Genomic DNA, 25,546 nt, shown 5'->3' with positions numbered 1-25,546 from the left:
TGGCTCAAGACTGTGCCTTTATTTGGATTTGTAAAGTTCACAGATCTGGGTACTCAAAAACCGGTGAAAAGAGTACAGCTTAGGAAACTTAGAACAATGGCGTGACTAAAAAGGTTCCCTGTCCAACAGGGTGTCTGCATCACCTTCCAGCTCCATAAACAGCCAGGAGAAATAACAGACTTATTTGTATCAAACAGACTCTATTGTTTTTATTAATCGGTGTTACATGTATAGGTTAATTAAAAAAGCTACAGTTTGTGAAATATGTCGTCTAGCTACAAGATACAAATCTAGGCTGATTGCCATGATATCTATTGATGCTCAGCCACTGTAAAAAATTTACAGTTTATTTTTTGATATACAAAACCTCAAGCAAACATTCCTTGTTAAACGTCCAGTGAAGCTCACAGCATTCTACTACACAGTTTCATATAGTGTTTTAGTGCAAAAGGAAGTACAAATATAAAAATACTGAGTCTTGAATTAAAAAAAAAAAAAAAAAAAAAGAAACAGGAAACCAACAAAAAACCCAAGCAAGCCGAGGACTTAGAGGTGAGTGTCTGCTATGGGTATTCTTCTAAGCTCTACGATCTGGGAGTTAGCCATGCTGCCGCCGTCCTGGCTGCCGTGACAAGATTCATTATCGCTGACACTGAGACCTGCACCTGAAACAGCAAAACAAACAAACCAAACAAAGAAAAAGAAGAGAATCAGTGAGAACGGAATCCCGACACAGGAACGGTGATGTCATGTCCTGCTCCACTTTACTCTGATTACTGCCATGCCTCCCTACCCCGCAATGATGCGGCAAGTTTCCTCGTGCCAGCCTGCAATTCTGAATCCACAGATTATAGCATTATCTCACATAGTTTGGTACCATCCAGATAAGCTTTTTCATAATTCAAGTGTCAGTCACTTGTTTGTCTCGGGAAATCTTACAATAGCTATTCAGAGGGTGCCTTGGAATCACAAGAGCATAAATCAAGGCCTGGCTTAGGCTGGGTTCATGGTCTGGCTGTTACAGTCTGGTATTTCCAAGGACTTTTTCATGAAGAATTGATTTTTAATTATACAATTTCCCTGTTAAACTATAATTCCATCTGTTTTAATAGGACTGTAATTTCAACATGAGAAAAGACGCTGACTAAATACTCTTTAAACCCACATTTGGCACAAGCTGGTGTATTGTGTTGTTCTGCTGTGAGAGAATACTAGACTTTGGACCATGGAAACTTCCAACACATGTCAGGAGGCCACCTTCTCCATCCACCCATCACAGTTCTGCTAGCTCGTTGCTTCCATGTTGATTTTTAGGGGTTTCGGGTTTTATTTGGGAGAAGCTTTGAGCTGATTAGTGTCAAGAGGCATAACCCTGCACTAGTGGGTTTTTTTAAATGTGTATTTTTTTAGACCACTTATTCACAGAACGTCAGTTTTAACTATAAACCTCAGTGCATTTCCTGCCCTTCTCTTTGAATTGTAAAGTGAATCCTAAAATCTGTACATGGGTCTTGTTAGGGTTTAGGGTGTCTAGGCTTTACATCAGTGTAATTAGGCACAGTGATTTCAAGAAAGGGTAATTTCAGGCATGGTCCTACAGTGATGCCACTTACAAACAACTGGAGAATTACTCATTTTGGGCAGAAATAGATCTGTAATGACACACAGTTTGAGGGGGTTGCAAAGGAATGACATTTGGCTCAAAAAACCCGGACTAGGGAATACTGGGAGAGGCAGTCATCTGCATTTTCATACTAAAAACTATTTTCAGGAGTTCCTATCAGTTGTACAATACATCTCTGATTTCTGCCTCAGCTGATATTCCAGGCTCCGTCGAGTTTGGCAAAACACAAGATAAGGGTAATTTACTTTTTTAGAGTTACTTCATTATTTTCTGTGCCCTTTATTGTTTGACTTTTCCAAAGTTCTTCCATAGCACCCTTCCTTCCACACCCCCCAAGAGACGTAGGGAGAAGGGGGCAGCAGAGGGATGCCCTTTTGCCATGGGAAGTCAGGCTGCAATCTCGAACGTGGAGCTTGGTTCAGAGAACCTGAGCAGGACTTGGCAGGCGTCCCTGCAGAGCTCTGGAAGGAGCCCTCGTAGGGGCCAAACTCGGATGCAGCGCTGCGTGAACCCAGCCTGACTGCATCCTGGTGAACAGTGGGTATTTCTGCGCTGCGATCCTTCTTACACCTAGTTTTGGTGTTCAGGTGTCAGGGTGAACATGCACTCATTGACATCTACTAGATGAGTCCTGTTCTTGGGTCTGCGTGACCCAAGCTCTTCAGACACCATCAATTACTCCTGTCAGGAGTAAAAATCCATCAGTGAGCAAAGACACAATAATACAGACAAGAAGATTAGGCTCTGAATCATTAAAATACTTGTTTATAAGTGTACTGAAGATGATTAAACTGTACTTACTGATTTAAATTTATATGCATATTTAACCTCCTAATGGAATCAAGGTCCCAGTAACTCAAAGCTGCTTAAAAGTCCTAGGAAAAACAGCAATTGCATATGCAAGTTATTTGGGTTTTTTCTTATCTTCTCTAAAACTGTTTGTTCTAGAAAGGAATCACGAGTGTAATGGAGAAGATAAATCAGACTGCTGTATTTATCATTTGGTGACAGAAGAACAAGGTAATAACTTTGAAGTAAATTATTTTGAATGGAGAAAGAAAACAATACTGATTATGTAATATCATTAACACTGGAATTCACTTGAAACATACGTTTAGGTTGAAGAGGGTATAAGCTTCAAAAAGGGAAAAAATAAATTATTGAAAAAACGTTTAAAATCATGTTACTTAAATATGATCGTCCTGGGTTCAGATTTTAAGATGAACACTGACTGTTGGGGCTACAAAGATGTTTGTCTTACTGATGGTTATACTGCAATTACTCAGTACAGGCTTTCTGAAAGAATCTCGTGCTTGTCACTACAAAAAGATCGGGTACAGGTCTATTATAGTATTACACTACGTATATTCTTAAAGGTCAGATATATGTGCAAGCTTTGTATGTGCTTTGTGCAAAGTAAGAGGAGATTTTGTTGTTGTTGTTGTTACAGAGGTTCCTATCAGTAACTTGGTGTAAACCAGAGACTGAAGTAGGCTACTCTGGGTTTACAAGGATCTTGCTCTACTGCTGATGCAAAGACAAACTACGTAAGAGCTGATTCTTTTTAGGAATGAGAGATGAAATGTAACCAGGATACAAACTTACCAAACACTCGGCAGACTGGGAAGGGTACGACTGTTTACACGATGGAGTTTCACAGAGTTCATTGGTCACGCTTACTCTGAGATTACAGCTGGATTTAAACTCAGACCCCAAAACCCAGGTACTCCTCTAGAGATGCTAGAGTTGGATGGCAGGTACATAGCGGGAAGTATTACTTCTCCCAATTTGTGAAGAAACTGTTTTAAGTTTCTTAAAATACACTGGAAAACGAGACCTTTCTTCCTTTCTTTTTGTACCAAAGGACTAGCTAGAAACCGAAGTCACAGCTGCCTGGCGAAGCCAGCGAGATCCCTCCAGTGACATCTACTGGTCGAAGGATTTCTTCAGTCCATTCCTACGTGCCTTTGAACGCCAGCTCTCATCCCCTGCTCCTTCAGATAGATCTCAAACTCTCACTAAAACATTTTACGGGAGACGGAGTTTCTTCTGTAATTACTGTACTCATATCTCTGGGGAGACTTCATATCTCCTAAGCACTTCCATCTCGCTTTCTGAATGACTCATGATGCATATTGTGTGTAAGACATATGTTAGATAGAAAGGATTAAGCTATATGAACCGACTTTCATTCTTCTTTCAGGGCTTTGACTTTACAGAAATGACACCAACAGACACCCAGACTTTGACCAGTCAAGCTCAGATCGGAATAAAAAGATTTCCTGGGTTTTACACAGCCATGTTTCACAGCCACCAGGCAGCATATTTGTGAGCAATCACAAACGAGAAGTTGAATTAATGTGCAAAGGGGCTACCCTTCCTTCCTTTCTTTCTGTGGGACGAGCCTTTCAAAACAGAAATGACATAGGTTGCTAGGGCAAGGCACGGATCTAGCACTTTGCCACCACCTACGATTTACCTACCCTGTGAAAGACAGTCGCCGGGATGCTGTGTTGAACACCTTTCAAAATCTGAAATTTCAAATGGTTCCTCTAGTTCAGGACGCCCAACACGAGATAATTCTTAAACCAGGCACCAACAGTGGTAACACCAAGGTTTAAAAAATACTGACTTTGGAACCTGAGCTGTATTATATTGAAAGCTATGAGCTGGTTTATATAGCATCGTTATTATAATAGTTGTATTTGTGTGTGCTTTTTAACTTATACTGTAGTTTTTTCCAGGTATTCTCAATGTAGAATATTTATTTAGGATTTACCACATATGCCTCAATAAGAACAATACACGGAGATGTGGATGTAGCAATATCCTCCACTGATACTGTCCGATACATATTTGCAAAGTACCATGTGCTAGGCGGATGTTCTCTGTCTAACTTAAAAATGTCTTTGCAAAAAACTTCCTATGGGAGTGGGTCACTCCTCAGCACTGGAGGGGTTTGGGCCTCTCCCAAAGGCTTTGCTGTGCTTTGCATTCACACCTCACCCAAAGGAAGGAATTGGCTGACTTTTGTGCATCACTGAAGGGGGAGGGCAAGAGCATCTGTAGGAGACGGGAATATGGATGGAAGCTCAGAGATCAGTAAGCTGTTGTGTCTTTATGGTATTTGTGCTTTAGAGCAAAGCTGATGGACACTTGCTACTTTGGGACAGATTCCATCTACTTTTATTCTGCTGACCCCTTTCTCAACTCCCCAGCCCCAACCAGAGCAGAAGTCCTTGGGGAATTCTGCTGTACTGGGCTTTAGCCTCAATGACAGTCACATACAACCCTGACAATCTGGAAGGGAATGGTCTTAGGAAACTGTCTATCAACATAAACCTTGCACCAGAAATGAGAGGAAAAAGGAGATCTAGTCTGAAATGACAGCACTTTTAAAGTTAATTAGTGCACTTAACAAAAAGAAATTGGCAATTAATTGTCTTTCTCAGTAGAAGCTAAGCCTTTGATTCATTATAAAGGCCATAAATTAAATGTAATTAAATAAATAATTTAAAATAAATAATTTAAGACAAATTTGTAAACATTCAGGGGGGGGTGGTGGGGGGTGGGTGGTGTTAGCACACATCACACATCAATAAGCAGGACATGTCCCTAAATTATTTCTCCTACCATAATTGTTCTATAATTTCCTTCGCATAAACTGCCCTGGAGCTGTCTGGCCTTCCAAAAGATCCCCACAGTATAAGAGATGCCGCGATATAGTGAACCCTGACTATGCGTTTCTGTATCAGCATGCACATACTTAATGGAAAGGAGGAGTTAATTGATAAGCATTCAAAGGCCATGGCATTATGATATAAGAAATCTAGCTTCTGGATTTCTTGCACCAAAAAAAAAAAAAAATATGGCCATGTAATGCAAAGGTTGCATGAAGCTAGTGCAAAAGCTGGCTAAGAAACAGTACCACCCTCACCCACCTAACTTGCTAGAAATGCAGCTGTATGCCATCTGTATTTCAGGTTAATTTGTAAATAGGCCCAGCATTAATGATTATGGAACCAAGGGCTAAGTGCATAGTTCTACCACACATTTCTTTAGCAATAAGGCTGAGTGTGCCAACGCACTGATTTGTGTAGCTGCACTGCAAACTGCCAAGTGATAAACCACTGTGTGTTAAAGAATAAAGTTATGCTGCCTGGGCTGGTTTCATTTTTTTTAACCTGCACCAGTCATCCCTCACTTCTACTCCTGGCAGTGGTCAGCTGCAGTGGGGATGGGAGGACAGGAACGAGACCTTAGCTTTGCTGTGATAATACCCTTCATTCTCACTGCCAGATGAAACTCTGTGGCTACAGACAGTGAGCATAAATTAAAGTAGCCTTCAGACAGCTCCAAACTGCATAAGCAGAAAGGACAGATGAAGCACAAAGAAGCATAAAGACATTTTTGCATATTCCTTTGCTAATCAGTGCTGATCCTCAGCCAACCGTCAGAGTGTATTTTAGCTAATATTTTAGCACAGCTGAGGCTGAGTTTGGTTACAGGTTGACAGTTTTAAGGAATGACAGATAATGGAGGTTTCTGTTTCTGCTTATCAGAGGTAAAGCTCCAGCAATGGCAGAGAAAGCATTTCTATTCTTCCTCTATACCCAAGAGCCACACCTTCCTGTTTAAGATTCATAAAAACAGCTAATGTGGTACCAAGCACCTTTTCCATGCTCTCCCAGGGGCTTGTCTGCTTGAGATGAGGAATTCTCAGCCTACTGAAATAAAGTCTGGCCTAAAGAGGTTTGAGAAGCATGACTTACAGCAAATGGCAGACAAAAGCAAGGTAGCAAAAAGGTGTCTCAGCTGCCCATACCCATCAGCCTATTTAGAGAAGAGGTGCTGGTCTTCCAGTTGCTGATGACCATTGCTTCCTTGAAGCTGGGACTGGTGCTCAAAGGGCATCAAACTGATGTGGAGTGGCAAGGGGAGAGGGAGAGAGAGAGGAAGAGGAAGAGGAGGAGGAAGAGGAGGAGGGAGAGGGAGAGGGAGAGGGAGAAGACTCTAAGATGAGCTGTTGTGGTTTCATGAGTACGAGCAACAATGCAAGAGAGGAAGAAATGTGCTGCCAGGAAGGACCAGAAGACAGGCTCCTCTCAGTGACTGCTGGCTTGACTGTATCATAAAATTCCCACTAGACCACAACTCGGTGAATATTTTAGCAGCAGAAGCCTGTGCTGCCAAACAGAGAAGTAATCCCACCTCCCACCACCTCATCTCCCCTTTCATTCCTTCCATGTGGTTCCCTCCCTCGTGCCATTGGGAGGACCTTGACTTCTTGGCATGGCCAAGGCACTGAACGGCACTGAAGTGGACTGGAGAGCAGGTCTGGATGCAAATAATACATCAGATACCATTTTTAGTTACAGAAAAAGCTCATGGGTTTTTTTGGTTTGAAGTATGTGTTGAGCTACAGCTTGTATCTAAGGCAATAGCTGATAAACATTTACTTTGGTGGTTAAAGCTACTCTAACCTCAATGCTGCCTCTTCAGCTTGGCTTGCTCAAATGTTATGTGTGGGTCTGTAGCCAGAGGAGACAACTGGTTTGGCTTAGAAATCATCTTTTTTTTGCCCCCATAATGTTGCTGGGGACACGGTTTTGGCACATGAATAAGCGTTGGGATAAAATGTTCAGATACTACTTGAATCAGTAATGCAAGCAAAAATATTTTTCTCCAACTGTGGCCTGAGGTCTCTGCTTTAAATCACATTAATACAAAAGGTTCATAAGAACAAATGGTAATAAAATACTAATTAAGAAGACAATAATGAAATTTAGGCAAAATCATCAAAAGCTGGTTCTAGACCTACTTCCTCGAGAAGGACTGAAAACAAATTAACTAAGGACAAAGCTTGAAGATTTATTAAAAAATCATTAAATGCTAAAGTTGTGGTGAATTATATTAACCATGAGCTTTAACTACTGCTGTTGCCTAGATTGTTCTTCATGATTTAATACTCAGTCTTCCGCAGTGCACAGAGTTTACTGCAGAAAATAGGCCAATGGATGTCAACTGAGCTGCTTAAGCAGTAACGCTGTGGGAAACGGTGGGAATACTAGGTATGAACAGCTTCATATCTTATTAACTATCTATGAATTATCTGGTTTCCTTCAAAATATTCAGGAAGGAGTAAAAAAGTAAAAGCTACCTTCTCAGGTGCTTAAAAGAAAGGTTTGTAACTCTAAGCGTATGCACCTAGGTTTGAAAGTTCCCCAAAATCTTTAACTGCGTAACAAAGCAGAAGTAGTCTGAAAAATGTCCAGGAAAATTAATAGGTACAATACAGATTTTTTTACAATCTTCATAATGTCAAATTATGAATTTGATATTCATAAGATACATATTCAAATGTATCTCTTAGCACTACGTCAGTTATTAATCATCCAAATATCTTCATAATTAGAGGAATTTTCTGCAATGGAAATTGGCTTAGGAGATAAAGTATTACTGAGATATTAGGAGATAAAGATATACTGAATAAAAGTACCCCTTCATTCCCAGCCTTCCAAACAGTTTGCCTCTTTTCCTTGGTATCACTGAAGGGAACAAACTCCTGAAATTATCAGTGCCAGAGCAGTTAACCTGTTAATGTAACCAGTACTTGCTGTTGTCTCTTGCAAGGCTCCAAGGTATCCTCAAAGACTATTCATGTGACCTTCTACTACCAAGCTACTCCATTTGTGCTTCACCTGGTATCGAGAGGAGGTGGGCTGTGGTCAGCATCTGCCAGGGCTTGCCTGGTGGAGCTCCCTGTGCCTTTGTGGTCATCTTATCAGACATTCCCATGATGACCTATCCTTTAACCACATTTCACTCCTTTTCTTCCACCTGTGGCCATGCTTGGCTACCTATTTATGTCACCATCTGAGTAAACTGAAGTTTCGCTGGTGGAGTGGGTGAGAGGCAGAAAAGCAATGCATAACTGAGGGAAAAGCCTGGGATCTTTAAGACTGGAAGTCCAAGTCTGTTGAGGGGTGTCTGATTACAAATATTTTGTTTTGCTGGTGGAGTTTGAGTGTGGACATTTAGAATGGCATCCCCTGCTTCTGTTCTCCACCAACACGGTGAACTCAACATAGCTGGCTCTTGAGTTTGGGCAGAAATCTCTCTCGTTGAAGTTTCCAGTGTAGTCCATTTTTCAGGTCCAAATGTATTTTATATAAATATTTTGTCTTACACTTATTGGGAGAATCAATATTTATGAAATTATGCTGTTTCTCACAGAGACATGTATGTGTGTGTATATATATCTATAAATAAAGATAGGCATTGTATATACTCTGAACATCAATTTGAAAAAGAAAGGAAAAGAAGACAAGACAGCCCATGTCTAGAGACAGCAAGATAGCCATTTAAGCATTTGTGAAAAAATGTCAGAGCTTTCAATCTGCTGGCACTTTCTGTAGGTCTGCTTACCATCCTGACTCAACATACATTTTTGCAGGCTCCCTTTCTGTTACTCTAGATAGTCTGCACAATATTTTTCCTGGAATAGCAGCCCAAGGCAGAACAATGTAATTCAAATCTTCTGCAGCAATCAGATTATATTAACAGATCTTGTTAACTGGATGTCATGGAATGATGACACCATTGGGGTTTGAAGAATGAAGTGATGAGCGACTTACCAGTCTTTAGAGCAAATATTAGGTCATCAAACTCCTGCGATTCCTCATCAGCAACCAATGAGCTGGCATTAAACCCTCCAGAAGGGTGGAAAACATTGCCATTTTGTGGACTCTGCTTAAAGGCAGCACTAGCTTGACTAGTAGGCTGCAAGGATGCCCTCTCCCAGTCTGCAGGCACCTGCAACATTTAAAAAGACACAGAAATGCAGTAATCCTCAAAACAGTGACCTCAAACTACAAGCAGAGCTGAACTCAGGACCAAGAGATTTTGGAACCAGCTATTCTGTCACTTGTATGGTGAACCAGGTAGCTTTTTGGGGGTTTTAATAAATAAATGAATTAAATATATATATGGTAACTAAATTACAAGTCATTTAACCTTGTGTTTATTACGCTTGTCCGAGCTATCTCAAAAATTTGAAACAATATTGTTATTTCTGAATATTTGCCCCTGGTATGGAGAACTTTAAATTAAAGCACTGAAAGGTTCCAGCTCACCCCTCTCTTACCTTTGCCTCTTTCTCTGCTGGACCCTGCTTCTCCCTTCTATAGCCACCAATCATTTCCATAAGATCTACAATCGGCAACCCACTGTTTCCCCTGTTTACTAATTCAATATTTTAAAGTAATTTGCCAGTCTCTCTTTGAAGGTTCTGGTGGTGGTATAGAGTCCTACAGTTTTGACACCAACTTAGCTAAAGTTCACTCGCTTTTAACGTGTTTAAGGTGGAGCTGCACAAAATAATCAGAATTTCAGTTCATGACAAAAGAGGTGGTTACAAAAATCTATCTCCTCCTTAAATGAAAAGACAAAATACTGAATTCTAAGAAAATATATTATAGGACAATAAGAATATATTTTCTTAGTTTATTGTTCATCCACTCTTTAAGAGCTCAGGAATGTAAAAGCCTCCTACACAGAGCTGAGAAGCTATGCCATCCACTAAACTGGGGACTCAGGCATCACCTTAAGTAAGATGCTGAGAAGTTGAGTAAATTTAGTGGTCTGCCAGGAGACAGCTAAGAAGCTTTAAAATACAGTCAAGCAGGTAGAGAAATGGGCAAAAGAGCTGCCAGGTAAGCAGCTTGGTTTTCACAAAAAATATTATTAGAACTGACATGTTCCCTTGAAATATTTCAATTCCATTAAATTGGTGTTTCCCCTGGGAAAAAATGTTTAGCTGGAAAGTTTTCAACTAGCTCTATCAACATGTACATGAACACAGCAGCAAAAGTCACCTTGCTTTACTACAGGCAGTGAAAAGTGATACTAGCAGCACTCCAGTTTCAGCAACAAAGAGACTGAAAATCATGTCCCTCAATTTTCTTTTATATTTCTTTTTTTTTTCTTTTTTCTTGCCTCTTTTCTTTTTTCTTCTTTTTTCTTTTCTTTCTTTTCTTTTCTTTTCTTTTTCCTCTCCTGTCCTGTCCTGTCCTGTCCTGTCCTGTCCTGTCCTCTCTTCTCTTCTCTTCTCTTCTCTTCTCTTCTCTTCTCTTCTCTTCTCTTCTCTTCTCTTTTCTCTTCTCTTCTCTTCTCTTCTCTTCTCTTCTCTTCTCTTCTCTTCTCTTCTCTTCTCTTCTCTTCTCTCTTCTCTTTTTTCTTTTATTTCCTTTTCTTTTTGTTCTAATTTTATTCCAGTCTATTAAAATTTCCAGATATTTTTCACAGCATGACTTTGGAAAATTAAAGACTTAAAACTCACCTAAGACTTATAGTAAGCTGAAAGAATTAACTTGATATTTTGATTTCTCATGACCTACTTTTGACAACACTTCAACCAGTCTCTATAACAATGAAGACTCAAGTAGAAAATGGGAAATTCTCCAGATGGGATGTTGCCAGGGAATTGTAAGTTCCTAGAATGTCACCATAGCTAAAGATGACAATTTTTATCGTGAAAAAAAATAAAAATCCCCTCCTTCCCCAAAGCCAGCCTGTAATAATTAGCAACTCATTCCCATGTATTACACTTCAGTACTGCCACTTAAATCTCCAAGTATATTTTCAATACAAAAGAGAATGACTGGAGAGCACGGTTACCTCTTCCATAGCACTGATGAGGTTCTGAGTGGACTTGCTGATCTCTCCACCTGCAGCCGGCAGTCCACTGCCATGCGTGAAAAATGCCGATCCTGGAGTTGTATGCCCATTCATGTCTACGGTATAACTTGCTTTCACAGGACAGCAAAGTTGGTTGTGCAGGATAAAATATACCACAAAGACATAAAGACCCTGAAACCAAGAGAGGAAAAGAACATCAGCATGTGATGTATAGGGAGCTTAGATAGAGTGAACACAGTCATAGCAAGGTTCTATATGCTGTAGCTGATGCCACCCCTCAGCCCAGCATCCCTGCCTCAAAGGGCTGCAGTCTGTTTCCATGGAAGATACGAGATGACATCACTGCCCATCAGAGATCTGGAAGTTAAAAGTAAGTTCATATCCTGAGGGCTCCAGCTAAACACACGCACACAAACTCCCAACCCAATAGAGTCATTGAAAATTATTATTTGTTTGAACCCACATGACTGCAAAGCAAAGCCAAGATCCCAACAACAACAAAACCAACTTGAGTTCCAGAGTTGTCATAATAATAAAAATGTGGTTAAGGGCCACCTTTGCAATAGGATTTGCGGCTGGCCCCTAGCCACATTTCTTTATTTCCTTACTGACCTGCTGGCTCTTTGCATTCTTGCCCCAGTTTCAATCTCGTGCGAACTGTACTGCTGCCGTCACAGATACCAAGTTGTAACTATAAATTATATTCTTCATGATATCCATTAATTCATCACTGTCTTTCATTTGTGATTACTACAAAGGCTCTGCTGTATTCCTCTGCAGTTCTTCTTTAAAACTTGCTAATTTTGACCTTTAGACTTAGCCAAGAAAAGAATTATAACCACGTCTTTTGTTTGCAAAGAAATCCAGTGATTGAACTTCTGAATATGAAATCTGGCTTTTGCTAATCCCTAAGTTGCACTAACAACCAGTGAAAATAATCCACTACAATTGATAAATCAACCAGTTCAATAATTGTTAAAGAAGGGGTTAACCAAAATAGCTCAAAAAGGAGACTTCTAGATTCTTCCCAATTGTTGTGATGCATTCACATTTGCATTGTTTTTTGTATTTCACATTGCCCTCTAGAGCCCTGAAACCAACTGTACTAAACAGAGCAATTTATTTGAAAGGTACCCATAGGCATGAAATTTATAAGGTTTATAAATAGTAAGGAGTTTCATGTAATTATATTTGGGAATTCCTAATGGAAGGAATTTTGAAAATACATGGAGACTGCAAATGCCCAAGATACAAGTTTATTTCCATCCCTATAAAACAGGCAGGAGCAGTTCATGATCCACAGATTCATAATTTCTAATGCCAAAACTATGTGAAAAAACAGTGTGGTCTAAAGCGACACACAACAGAAGTATAAATTCAACGGGATTCAACAGGATTTCAATTTCAGCTGGTCAAACACTGGAAATACCCTCAGACACCTTCTATGAAGCCATACAGCTCCCTGTGTGCATTATTTTTAACAGCAAACCAGCAAACAAAAGCGTTAACTATTTTGAGAAAAAAAAAATCCTGCTTTTCCAGATGATTGTTTTCTGTCACAAAGACCCAGAGCAGTTAACCGAGAGGAAATTTCTTTGTGATACATATAAGTAAATACACTCCAAAAAAACTGTTGCAAACACATGTTGCACTTAAGAGACACTAAAAAGGAACCCAAATGTCCTTTCAGTCTGTAAACAAATCCAAGGACTCTGATACAGGTCAAGCATAATGGGACTGGCAAATGGATTTCTTTTAATTTAAGTTGAATGGATATGAAAAGGATAAAACAGCCCACAGAAGAAAAGATAACAGTGATGACACTGAATTCAGAGCAGCCTCTGGCATTTTGGTCTCTGAGGAGTTGCCACATAGTTGAACACACACATTTCAGGCAGTTTTGTACTTTTCAAGAAAACTCATTAGCTGAAAACGCTGCACAGCCCTGCCTTTCAGAATTGCGGGGACATAACACATTGGCGTGCAAAGCCCATGCTACATCACTCACCTGGGCACCCTGCGTGTGGACACTCATGCTTCTAAAACAAACAAACATGGAACAAAGTGCCACAATTGTCTTCTTAACTTAGCCTGGTGTCCTGATTTAACTCTCTGTGCATTTCAAACAGCTATTCCTGAGGAACTGTTGTTCCACCAGAACCACAGAAAGGCATTTTGACACCCAAAGCACCACTGCTGCCGCTCCTCCTTGCTGCCACCACTTCTGCTCCTGGCTGTCTTGCAGAGATGCAGACCCTTGTCCTGGTCAGCAGCAGCCAGCATCCCTGCCATGCATCGCCTCGTGGGGCACACCTGCTGCAGCCCTCCTTTTATCCAGGCTGAGAAGGAACTTTAGGACATACCGTTCAGAGAACTCCCATGCATTGATGCAGGACAGCTCCTCTGGGTCCTTCCATAATGAGAAGACAGGCCCAGGGAGGCTATTTGACTGTCTAAGGAGAGGAGGCCGTGTTAAGGAGAACAAAACCGAAAACTGTGAGTTTCACTTCCCCCACTCTTGTAAAGTATTACAGCAATGCCTTACAAACAGCAGGTTATACTTAACAAAACCCAGTGCTCCTAAGTAGGATATATGCTTAGAAAGGAACTGTGCTGCCAGATAGAAGATTTCTTGCTCAGCTGGAAAAAGGATGGAACCCTCTGAGACCCATGCTCCCATTCAAATTTAAAGTCTCAAGAAGATACACTCGGTGGAGGTGAGTTCCTGTGTGCCACACTGTGGTTCTCTTTGAGATACCAATAGGGGTTTGTTGTCTTCTCACTGCCCTGTGTCTCTATAAGAAACCACTGCAACTGAATTTTGGGAAATCAAAACAAGGCAAATGGTCCTGTCCAAACAACACTGAGTTGCAATGATCATACACATGAAGATGCCATGGATCAGGTCGTATAGATCTGTGCTTATTTTTGCACCAGCAGCTACCAGGCAGTTTACGCTGAAAGAGCACGTGCAGGATGCAGGCACTTGGGCTGTTTCAGCGCAACCACAGCTTTCACAATTTCGGCGGGTCTTTTTCAAAAGCAGTGGTTTGAGAATTGAATTGTCCTTCATCACACTTTAGACACTCATTATGGTTTTTTTCACTTCAACTTTTAACACTGTAAAAAATGAAGTACTGTGAAAATAAGGCTTTTGGCATTGTAATATATTTTGCACTGTGTTTATCACATAAACAACTTTGGCCAAGTTGGTACCGCTTTACATTTGTTATGCACAGATGTTGACCTTGGCAACTGGACCAAGGATGAAACACGTAGTCGAGTTCAGCTGACAGGTCTACCAGACCTGCAGGACATTCAGAGAGAAAACTACACATTCCAAAGGAATCAAAAGAAGATAGGTCTGGGTATGGATATTAGTAACACAGGCAATGGCATCTCTGTTAATAATGTGGTAAATATTAATTTTATATTCTTAAGAAGATTTAATTAAAAAAAAAACCCAAAAAACAAACACCAACCTAAGCCCAAACCCAAACCTTCAGCCTAGTACGAACGATCTCTGCTATTGCGTATAAATTTAGAGCCGTTCTCCTCAGCCCACAAGCATGTACAGGGAGGCCAAAAGAAACTATTTGGTCTCAGAGTGAAATGACCGACTGCTAATGCAAGAGCTTGACCTGGGCTCTATGGAAGCAGATTGAGCAACTAAGCTAAAGAACTAGGACTCTGGAGGATTTAATTGCAATACTACATAATTTCTGTGCACTGGTCCCACAGGGCTACTTACAAAATGTCTAAATCCATGTCACTTATGGCTACATTATGATAGCAGTATTAACACAACATCACACTAAGAGGGAAAAGTGTTGCTAACGCATTTGCCATGGAGGAAAGTAAGAACCACTGGAAGGAGACAACTGGTCTGTCCCAAAGGCACGAGCACAGGCAGGCAACTTGCAGTTCTCAGGCATGAAAAATGCAAAGGCTGATGGTTATTTTACTGATAAATGCTGTTGGAAGACAATTAAACTTTTGTTATTTCACCTCAGCAAGACAGTCTGTCCATCTGCTCCTTTGCACTTATAGGTCAGGGGAAAAAACACCTCAAAAAACCACAGCTACAGCTGTCTGAAGGAGAGCTCGCATGCATAAGAGTCCATAGGGACTTTTCCCACCAGTGAGGCGGGAACAGCCTCAGTGCTGCTTGAGGTTACACTGGATACCTCTCCCATCTCCTTTCAAATTTGTTACGGATACCTGACCAACCTGACTGCCTTCTGTGACTGATCCAGAGCACAAGGGCAGGGTGGTGGATCACACCTGCTTTGGGTTTTGCACAGCTTTCAGCACAGTGTCCCACAGCACCCTGGTACCCAAGTCAGGGCACTGTCACCTAGATGGGTAGAGCACTGGATGGGTAAGAGCTTGAGCAACTCCAGTGGAAGCCTACCAAGGTGGTCAGGGGCTCTTAGGACATGCCCTGTGAGGACAGGCTGAGGGGAATGGGCTTTTCAGCATGAAGAAGGCTCAGGGGGCAATTAAAAGCCATTAACTACTCCTAGTTTCCCCAATACACAAGCAGTGGTTACTGAGAAGACAGAGGGCCACGGCAGGAGAATGAGAGATACTGGTCCTAAGTTGAAATAGGGTAGGTTCTACCTGGATAGGAAGAAAACATATTTAATGTCAGGGTAATTAAGCACTGGAACAAGTGGCTGAGAGGCAATGTAGAAAATTCTTTATAGGAGGAGAAGGGAGGTTTCTCCTGGTACATGTTATAATTTCACGGAGGGTTTTGTGCATGCATGGGTGTGAGGGGAATTCTCACATACAACAGCTTGATTTATTTATTCTGTGGAGTGACAGATGCAGGAAGCTGGTAAATTAAGGACAGGCTTCTACATCTGTTGGTAAAAGGACAGAATACCTTTTACACTTCATAAAGTCCCATGGAAACCTGGAGGACTGATCCATACAAAGCCTTCACTGACATTTGACACTCGTAGTCTCTCTCTCTCTCCCCTCTAATTCCGCATGCTGCAGCTCACGGTGTCTACATTTGGAAATCGGGATAATTGTGCTAATAGTAACGAGAAAGGATATAACAGACTGTAGGCCATCAGCAAACCTCTTCACCACCTTTTTACACACTGAGAGAAAACCAAGATGCTTACTGTATCCCAGAATTTTAAAGTGTTCTCATAAGATAAAAGTACTCTTATTGCTCTAATAAGCACAAACACACCAAAGCATTAAAATTAAACAAAAACCCCTAACAAAAGAAAAAAAACAAAACCCCAACCCCAAAAAAGAACACCACCACCCCCAAACTAATACACATCATACTTCTCACACAAGTATTTTCATCCATGCCTGAGACACCTACCCTGAAACTGCAAAAATTGTTTTTCCAAGGAGAAGTGGATTCAGATAATGTCATCTATTTTTTTGGTTTGAACCTACCATTTAGAGGAATGGTATTTCTATTTACAACACTAAAGTATCTTTGCAGGACTTTTGGTAAAGAAATATAATTTGAACCCTTCATCTGAACAGTTCCTCAACCTGTTTCAGGGTATATATCAGCACTAACAAAAATTCAGTGCACCCTACAGAGCTGCTCCTTGCATTCCTATTTTAATTTGGAAAAATTTAATTGATAACTATCATCATGTGACTGTATCACTAATCATATGACTATATCACTAAAAATTTTTTTTTTCAAAAGAGAACATTTTAAGTGAAACCAGGGCTTGTGAAGGAAGCGGGCATCTTGTGTTAGACCCCAGACTGGATTGTCCTGATCCTCAGATCACCGTGGCTACACCATCACTATTATTTTTAAGTTACACATTTACTGGTGCCATGCAGTAAAAAAAAAAAACCAAGAAATCACGCAAGCAGGTGTGTCTGCCAACAGAGGACTTGTCTTTACCCAGACCAGCTCCTGCGACTCGCTGTCTGCAGTCACTGTAGAGGAATTTCCACGTGCTGCTTTATGCTTTGGTTAGTTTCACTTTAGTTTTTTTTAATCTTATCAGGGTGAGATTTAATCTTATTCTCTGTCTGCACTAATTTACTCTTGGCAACCAGTCCTAGAAAGTCCTTTGTTTGTCAGTTGAACGGCCAGGTTGTGCCTACCGGGCGGCTGCTGATGGCCACGGGTGCTGCTGTCACTGCTGGTGGCCACCTCAGGGCTGGTGCTTGTGCACCTCCATGCCTCAGCTGATCCTTGTGAGCTTCCCTGGGGATTCCACTGATTTACTGGGAGCTTTTGCATTGCTGACTTCTCTTTTCTCACACAGTTTTCCACCCTGGCCAGTCAAAGCCTGCTGTGGATTAAGGCTGATTTACATGACAAGTGCCTGCTGCTTTGGGGAAAATTATTGGTCTGATTAATTCAGATAATTTGCGTGTTTCACCATGTCCAAGCAGCTAGCATCTACACAGCAAAAAATGACTCACAACGTTAAAGGAATCGTACTCAGGAAATTACAATCAGGGCCATTGTACAATGCATGATATATATTTGATATTCTTGTCTTTCCTAATAATTTTTGGAGGAAAATTTATTATTTTGGAGGAAAAATTCAGCCATGGAACTGAATGTTCATATGCAGAATAGGATTAATAATGCTAACCAAGTGACACACATAAAACGTAAATAATTCTCTATTTCCTTCTGCAGGTTTCCTTGTTTTCAGAGATAATTACGATAAACTGCAGGCACAGCATTTTTGTGCACATCTAGATATAAAAAAAAGCAGACTTCAATGTACATTTTATTTTTCCATATCTTCCTCAACCATATTTGTCTTTGAGAACAGCTTGAAGATCTTTTATTGGTGTCATCATGACAGAAGTATCAACTTAGTCACATGACACTACATCCTAAGCCATCGCTTAACATCTCCCACTCATAGCTCTCCATAAATATTAACCTTTGAAATGTAAATCAGATCCTTCTGCTTAAACCTAACTCTTTTTCACAGCACTCGAAGTGACTGTGGTAAAAGCCATGTCCTTAGCAGTGCAACCCTGCCAACTGGTGATTACACCCAATAAGCCGACTTTGGACCTGCCCTGTATCAGCAAGAGTTTGACTGTTCATTTGCCGTTAAGCACCGGTTTTGATGAAGCTGTTATAATTCTTATAAATCACGTAATTTCTCTTGTCACAGTTTCTATTCGGAACATTTATCACTCATCCGCACTTTGCTTCCTGATGTGTTTACTCTCCATTTCGCTCTGTAGGAAAAGTTCTGTGTCACTTACAGCTGAAGTTCTAAAAATTCACATCAAGAGCAAAAGTCAACAATACATGTAACTGAGGACTGCAAAACTCATGGCATCTTGGTAGGCAACATTGTAAGACCACTTGTTGAACCAACCAGCTGCCACCACATACACATGTTTGCCCAGAAGCCACCACAGAAAATGGAATGAAGAGAAGCAATCATTCATATATCATTAAATTAAGAATGTATTTGCAGTTTTGCACTAAGGTATAGTTATTTTGAGGGCTTTCTTTTCTTGTAAAGTTGTAAATCCACAGATAAACAGGTTATGGGTATATTTTGCAATAATGTTAAAAATACTGTGCTTTCAGCATTATGAATACATTTTTCTAATATTAACGTAACACTTGAAACTCAGTCTAAAATGCCAAGTTTCTCTTTATGCAGAGCCTCAGCCATGCCAAGACCAAGCTGAATCTTGCAGTTTCTACCCAAAGCCAAATCCATAAATTCCTTTCTGGCAAACTGCGCTCAGCTCAGATTTAGTCTAAACTTGGCTCAGATTTACCTGAAAGGTTCACAAACTTTGGCAAATCTTTAAAAAGCAGATTTGCTTGGATACTCAGGATTCACTATAAATATTTTGCATAGCTCTCAGCACACTTGCAGCTACTCCCACACAACAGCCATTTGTACCTCTGATTTCAGCCCTGCAAGTGGTGGAAAAGGTTCTGGGTTTTCTTTGTTGCTGTTTGTTTGAAGAGGACAGATTCAAATTTTAAAAGGGAGGTGCTCAGCTTGAAGACACACTGAAAATACAGATGCTTAGCCAAATTTCCCAGATGTGCAGATTGGGCTACAGTAAGATTCTGTTACTTCCTTCCAGCTATCCCAGAAATACCAAGAAAGCACTAATTTTGTATTTCAGCTTAGCTGAGGAAGAAACAAACGCTGAGTCAAAGTCGAAAGGTACAAGCAGTGGGATAGGCGTGATCTGTGGAGGGCAAACATGGGAGAGCCAGCATGCAGAAGAAGTTTGCAATTTACCTCCGCAGTTCTGGCCGCAGTCCCTCGTTACAGAGCACTGGGAGGTTCAGCAAATCACACCAGCCACAGGTGGCTGCCAGAGGCTGAGACCAGCCAAGAGCAGACAAAGCAGACTAGCACCCCACTGTTCCCTGGATCTGCCCTACTTCTCAGCCCACGGCTTTTTCCCCTGCCTCTGCCTTTTTTATTTTTCTCTGCTGCACAGGCAACAGGAATCAGGGAGAGCATCCCTTGAGGTCCTCTCTGCATTACATTCTTCTCGGGCTTTGTCCTATGTGCAGGACCACTCTGTTAGCAGAAAGGAGGCAGATCACATACCAGGGAAAAACAGACTACTTGTCCACTGATGAACCTTACACTAAAAAACAAAAAAACCCAGAAAGATCCAAAGCTGTGAGGTTATTTCCCACCTATTTTTCAACTGCATCGACTATAAGGACCCAGAGATATTGGAGGTCATGAACTTGCACGTATGCTTTAGAAAATTCTGCAACCATTTACTCTCATGCTTGGTTTTCCATTCACAGTGCTACATTTCAGCTCACACCTTACAATCTTACAAAACCTACTACAGTTTTCATTTCTTCCTCAAACAGACAAGAAATGGCAGATGAAAAAGCCTTTGTCACTTCTGTCCCTAGGTCAAGAGATGTCCCGATTAGCAGTATTAGAGCAGTTAATTCTCTAGTTATAGCTCAAAAAGAGCTGAAAGCTATCACAGGAAAGCAATACCTAAATGGTAAGCTAGCAATTGAAGAAACCACATTTGGGGACCATACAAACTAGCATTACTGAATACAGGTCAATCTTGCCCATAAAAAAGTCAAAGAAAGTGCTGTTTTTGCAGGACATTAATGTGGGGTTTTGTTTGGTTGTTGCTTTTTAGGTTTTGTTTTGGATTTTTCTGTTGTTGTTGGTAAAGCAGTAATTTCTACTCGTGTATATTAATGGCAAATACACAGAGTTAAAAGAAACAGGAAACATAGCTTTAATAGACAGGAAGAGTCAAAAGAGAGAAGCTAACTTGGTATGTATTGCTGAACTTTTGCTTGCTATTATAGAAAATCTCAGAATGAAGACTTAAGTAAAGGCTAGGAGTTACTGTTATAACAACAGTTTTTTCCCTTTAATTGATTCTTTCAGTGTCAGTGTTTCCTATGCCTACAGCTCTCTCTTTCTCTCTCTCTTTTTTTGTTACTCTGTGATAGCTGACTGAGAAATTGGACAGACCATTCATTTAGCAGCGTTTTGCTGCAGTGCCATAAAAGAGCAAACCCATAACTGACTGGTGCAGCTCCAGAAGCCGTAAACGCAAGAAACCTTCAAAAAAATCTGGGTGGGAGAGAACCCAAGGGTTGTGGATTATTTGATCTATTATTTTGCATACCTGCTGCTTGGGCGTTTTAGGGCAAGACCAGTGGCAATAAGGTGTCTGTATACTGTATACTCCAGTTCGCTGGCTGTTGGGAAGACCTTTTTGGGATGCTGCAGCCAGCCAGAGAGCTATAGCAACAGAGTACTGTAAGGAACCAAATGAAGTCTCACCATCTTCATCCTCCCCTAGTTAAATCTGACCCCAGAAATTTCATTACCCTCTTATCAGCCCATCTCTTCTGCTAATTTCTGCAAAGAGCCAAATGCCTCTATGAACACCAGAACATACACTGTCTGCCATAAAAATGACTTTTTATGCTTTGTATGTCCAGAATAAGTGTAAGGTACTACAAAAAGTAGTTATTTTTGCCAGAGAGCTCTGCTTGTCTCAGAAGTAGAGGTTTTGTTTAGCAGGCTTTGCTACTAAATGATGTTTAGAGGAACCGGCCTGCACTCTATGCTCCTACTCTTCTGGATTTTAATGAAAATTACTGCAGATATTCCCTGCCTTTCTGCAGCTTCAGAGACAGCAGAAGGCAAGTCTTATTTATAAAGCAGGAAGTTAACGCTGTTTTCGTTAGGGTTGCTCCGCAAAAAAAGGGAAACGTGGGCAAAAATGAGGACAAGGACTAGACGTCCTTCCATATCTGACAAGTAGGTGAACAAGAGTAGGAGGGGGTATAATAATATATTTGGCTCTGTCATTGAAATCATTCACTTCCTGGCTTGAGATAATGAGCTGATTTTCCTTCCCCCACCCTTGCCCCCAGTCTGTGCTAGAAGAGAAAGCTCTGGATGAATAAAAAGTACCTCAAGAGTTAATGAGATGTCTTTTCATAGGGACCGTTACTCAAAGTAAAATTAAAACCAAACTCACCTTAAATATGGATATGATGTCAGCCTTGTATTAGAAACTCTTGTTTTGAGGCTTTTTCTAACAATGGCAGCTCTAAAGCTTTCTAGAATTTGGATTCGTGGGTTACAACTTCTTGTTTTCTAATGGAAAAATTATTGGCACAAAAATTGACACCAGGGCTTTCTAAGTAGAGTCAGACAGAAATACCACTACTAAGATGTGAACAAATGAGGAGGGGAAAAAAAAAAAAAAAAAAGGACATTTTCAGAAAACATAAAGGGCATGAAATGAACATTGAGGCAATTCCATCAGCAGACTGTAAACAGGGACCACTCTGTACTCCTGAGACAAGAACAACACTTGGAAGACTAATGGGCCTGTAGTATCTATTTATTTCCCTGTGATTCTGCATATAAAACCCCAAGCTGTACTGTACATCAAGGCATACCAGTGTAATACCAAAGGAAATATATATATATAAACAAGCATTTCAAAACAAAGCAATCGGGACATTTGATTTCCATCCCTTGGTATATTTATTGAACTTTGCAGGAATGCAGCTCTACCCATCGTCAGGAACAGACAGCGATCAAACTGTTGGTTCTTCTCGTCCTTGGAAAACAAGAAGTTCCTTTCCCTCTTGGAAATTCTCTCTAATGGATTAATGTCAGAAGTGACCTAAGATATGACTGCAACACTAAACAGAAGGATTTGGATATGACCTGCTCTGTGACCCATTCCTGCTATCTGTGAAGCATTTCCTAAGAGGAAAAAATGATAGGAGCTGTCGAAGGATGGACTTTCACATATTTTTCAAAGCAGTCAGCTTCTCAGCTGTTGTTTTGGTTTTTATTTTAACATAGTTTTTCCTATTACTTAGCATGGAATATATGTTCTTTTGAGGTCTCCTCTTTGTGTGAGGGCTGCAGATCTCTGTCTATTCTTTTCTAGCACCCTTATATGGCAATAACTGCTGGCTCTGCAGTGTCATGTTTTCTCATTGCAAAACCACCCGAAGTGTTTGACAGAGCTGTCTTGGCTGCACAGTGAAGCTCAATGTAAAGCAAACACAGAGAGCTGCCAGCTCCAGAACTGCATGGTAGGTCAAGAAGAAAGTACATGACGGGAAGAAGCCCTTTGCTATCTGTCTTCTTAAATTTTATTTTATTCTAGTGCATTTTGACTTTTCTTCCTTTGCACTTTCCCATGCCCCGTTGCAGCAGAGCACCAGTTCTGCCATTACCCCTCCTCTGCTTAGTGCTGGGAGCAGACCACTAGCCCTGCTCCTCCCTGCCTGCACAAGGCCAGTACGTGGAGGGTGGCTCCACCAACCTGGAGGTACTGACAGATCAGAGCAGGTCACGAACACAGACCTAACCAGGCTTCCACCTCCAGACAGTGCATGTTCGTGTGCTTGTAATGGCATTTTGGCTCTTTGCAGAAGTTAGCAGAAGAGATGGGCTAATAAGAGGGTAATGAAAAGCCTGACGAGAGGCAAATGCAACCTCCTGAGGGAACTAGTAGGAAATTCTGAAGTGAGACAGGGAAACTTTCCCAGGCAGGTGGATTTTGAAGCAATTTTACATTAACCAGGTCAAACACAAAGCCTGTAAACCCCAGCTATATAGGCAAGTACTGGAAGTCTCATAGCCTGGTATGGCAGTGCTGTTTCACATAATTAATAATTATAAAAATTCATATAATTTAATGAATATAGAAGTCCACAGGGTGATGTTCACCATCCCATTCCAGCAAGGACAGTGGAAATGGCAACAACCTGAGAGTGCTTCTTTCTTTGCTCCTACGTCAGGCATGGTGACTCCACCCCCACCACCACCATCACCACTATCGCCACCACCACCGCCACCATTACCGCTACCACCACCAGGACAGTGGTTCTTGCTACAGGTTCACTTGGAAAATTTCAATTTAATGTAATACAAGGACACTCCTAAAACTGGCCAGGCCAGTTCAGTTTCTCCAAGTGCTCTCAGTGGAAAACCCTGCTGCTCATCTCCACAGACCTATCTTCTGCCTCACTGTCACTCCATGCTGTTCCTTAGGAGTCTTTCAAAGATACAAACAGCCTGTGAGGGTTTTGTCAAAGAAGTTTCTGCATTGTCTGAGATAAGACAAGTATTTTCTGAGCAACAGAAATACATATTAACTTGTGTTTACCCATAGCTAGCTATAACTGTATAGTTATATAACTATAAATGTAATTTAATATAGATAAACTAGGCACAGGCACAATTGTTCTCTGAACTCAGTCAGCAAGTAACCTTTACTTTTTAAGTTTTAAGATACAGATGAACTTCCAGCTCAGGTGTTAGATAACTCTGCTCCACATCGACCTACCTCCTGAGTTCAGAAACAGAGCTCCTTAAAGCATATGCGTTCAGTTACCTGTAATTGTGCTCAGAGACTTAGGTTAAGCTTCATGTGTAATGAATTACTGGATGTAAAATTAGATGTAAAATTACATTACCTGATGTAAAATTTGTGGCAAAGATGATAATACGGGGGGGGTTCCCCCTCCATTAAAAAATATAAACACACAATAAAGATCATACGTACCAATATGAATTAAGGCAACACAGTACATTTATTTTGTGTCATACTTTAGTTATATGTTGCCTTTACTGCAGAAATGGAATGCATGGAGACTAAATGGAATTTCTTAATTTGAAAGGAATCTAGCAGGAAAATGAAAAAAAAAATAAATAGCAGCAGTAGCAACCTTTCCAAACTTTGCTGAAAGTGGCAGAAAATGAGCTGGAGATTATGATTTGATCTCACATAGGGGCATCACACATACACCACTTCAACTTCAGTACGCAAAGAAAATGCTACAATGAAAACAAGTACAAGCATAAAAGGAAGACAAGTTGCCAGTCAAATAAACATAAAATGGTCAGTAATACACTGGGCTATGCAAGAAGTCGTATACATATGACATATACGTGACATGACATATACAGTGTCATCCAAGCAAGGCATTTTTATGCTTGGCAAATGGACTTTTAGCAGGTATAATAATTAATTACTATTAATTCTAAGATAATTGGCAGAATCTGTCCCAAGATTCTGTTTATGTGTAGTTTCTAAAGGGTCGATAAAACATTAATATATGGTACAGACATGATTATTGCAGTTTGCAGATCGTAGTAAGTCCATTATTTGTGGCATGGCTGATGTGATAATTATAGTCCATCCTGTTGGACATTAACAGCCTCTGTGCAACAAAGCACTTACCAAAGCGCCTGCTATTTTAGTTAATCATACGTAGGAAAGTGAAGTTTTAATACAAAACAAAGTTCAATATAAAACGTGACCCAGCCAAATGGCCAGTCCAAGGGCCTGTAAGGAAGAAAGAGGTTACCTAGAGCCATCATCCAATGTGTGGATGGAGGAGCTGGGCCAGCAGCCACATTAGCAGGGTGAGCAGCGCTGAGCCCAGGATTGGGAGCTTTCCCCCTCAGCCCTGTGCTTCCTGGCTCTGCATCTCTGTTGACACTGTTATGTTACTCTTGGCCCCAAAGCAGATGAGCTTTACGTCCATTTAGGATTATCTGTGTCATACATCAGATGCATTTCAAATGGCAACCCAAAAATCCCAGACTCGCACTTGAAGGATGCACTGATATTTCTTTTTTGTTAAAGAAAGCTGATATCCTTACACCTTTTTCAGTATTTGTGGAATGTGCTAAAAGGAAGGTTTCACGTCCAGTGTAAAGACTGGGG

General features: G+C 40.8%; 1 protein-coding gene across 1 annotated transcript in view; it reads right to left on the bottom strand.

Moving 5' to 3' along the window:
- The window catches only part of ADGRV1 (adhesion G protein-coupled receptor V1), a 291,184-nt gene continuing 265,638 nt past the window's right edge, over positions 1–25,546 (bottom strand). The window contains 3 exon segments of the mRNA XM_056325098.1: positions 1–665; positions 9,262–9,439; positions 11,303–11,494. Of these exon segments, the coding sequence (XP_056181073.1) occupies positions 547–665; positions 9,262–9,439; positions 11,303–11,494 (489 nt within the window). The 3' untranslated portion in view covers positions 1–546.

This window comes from Falco biarmicus, chromosome Z (assembly GCF_023638135.1).
Source record: "Falco biarmicus isolate bFalBia1 chromosome Z, bFalBia1.pri, whole genome shotgun sequence".
NCBI lineage: Eukaryota > Metazoa > Chordata > Aves > Falconiformes > Falconidae > Falco > Falco biarmicus.
The sequence above is the reverse complement of the archived record's forward strand: the minus strand, read 5'-3'. Positions and strand labels throughout refer to the sequence as shown.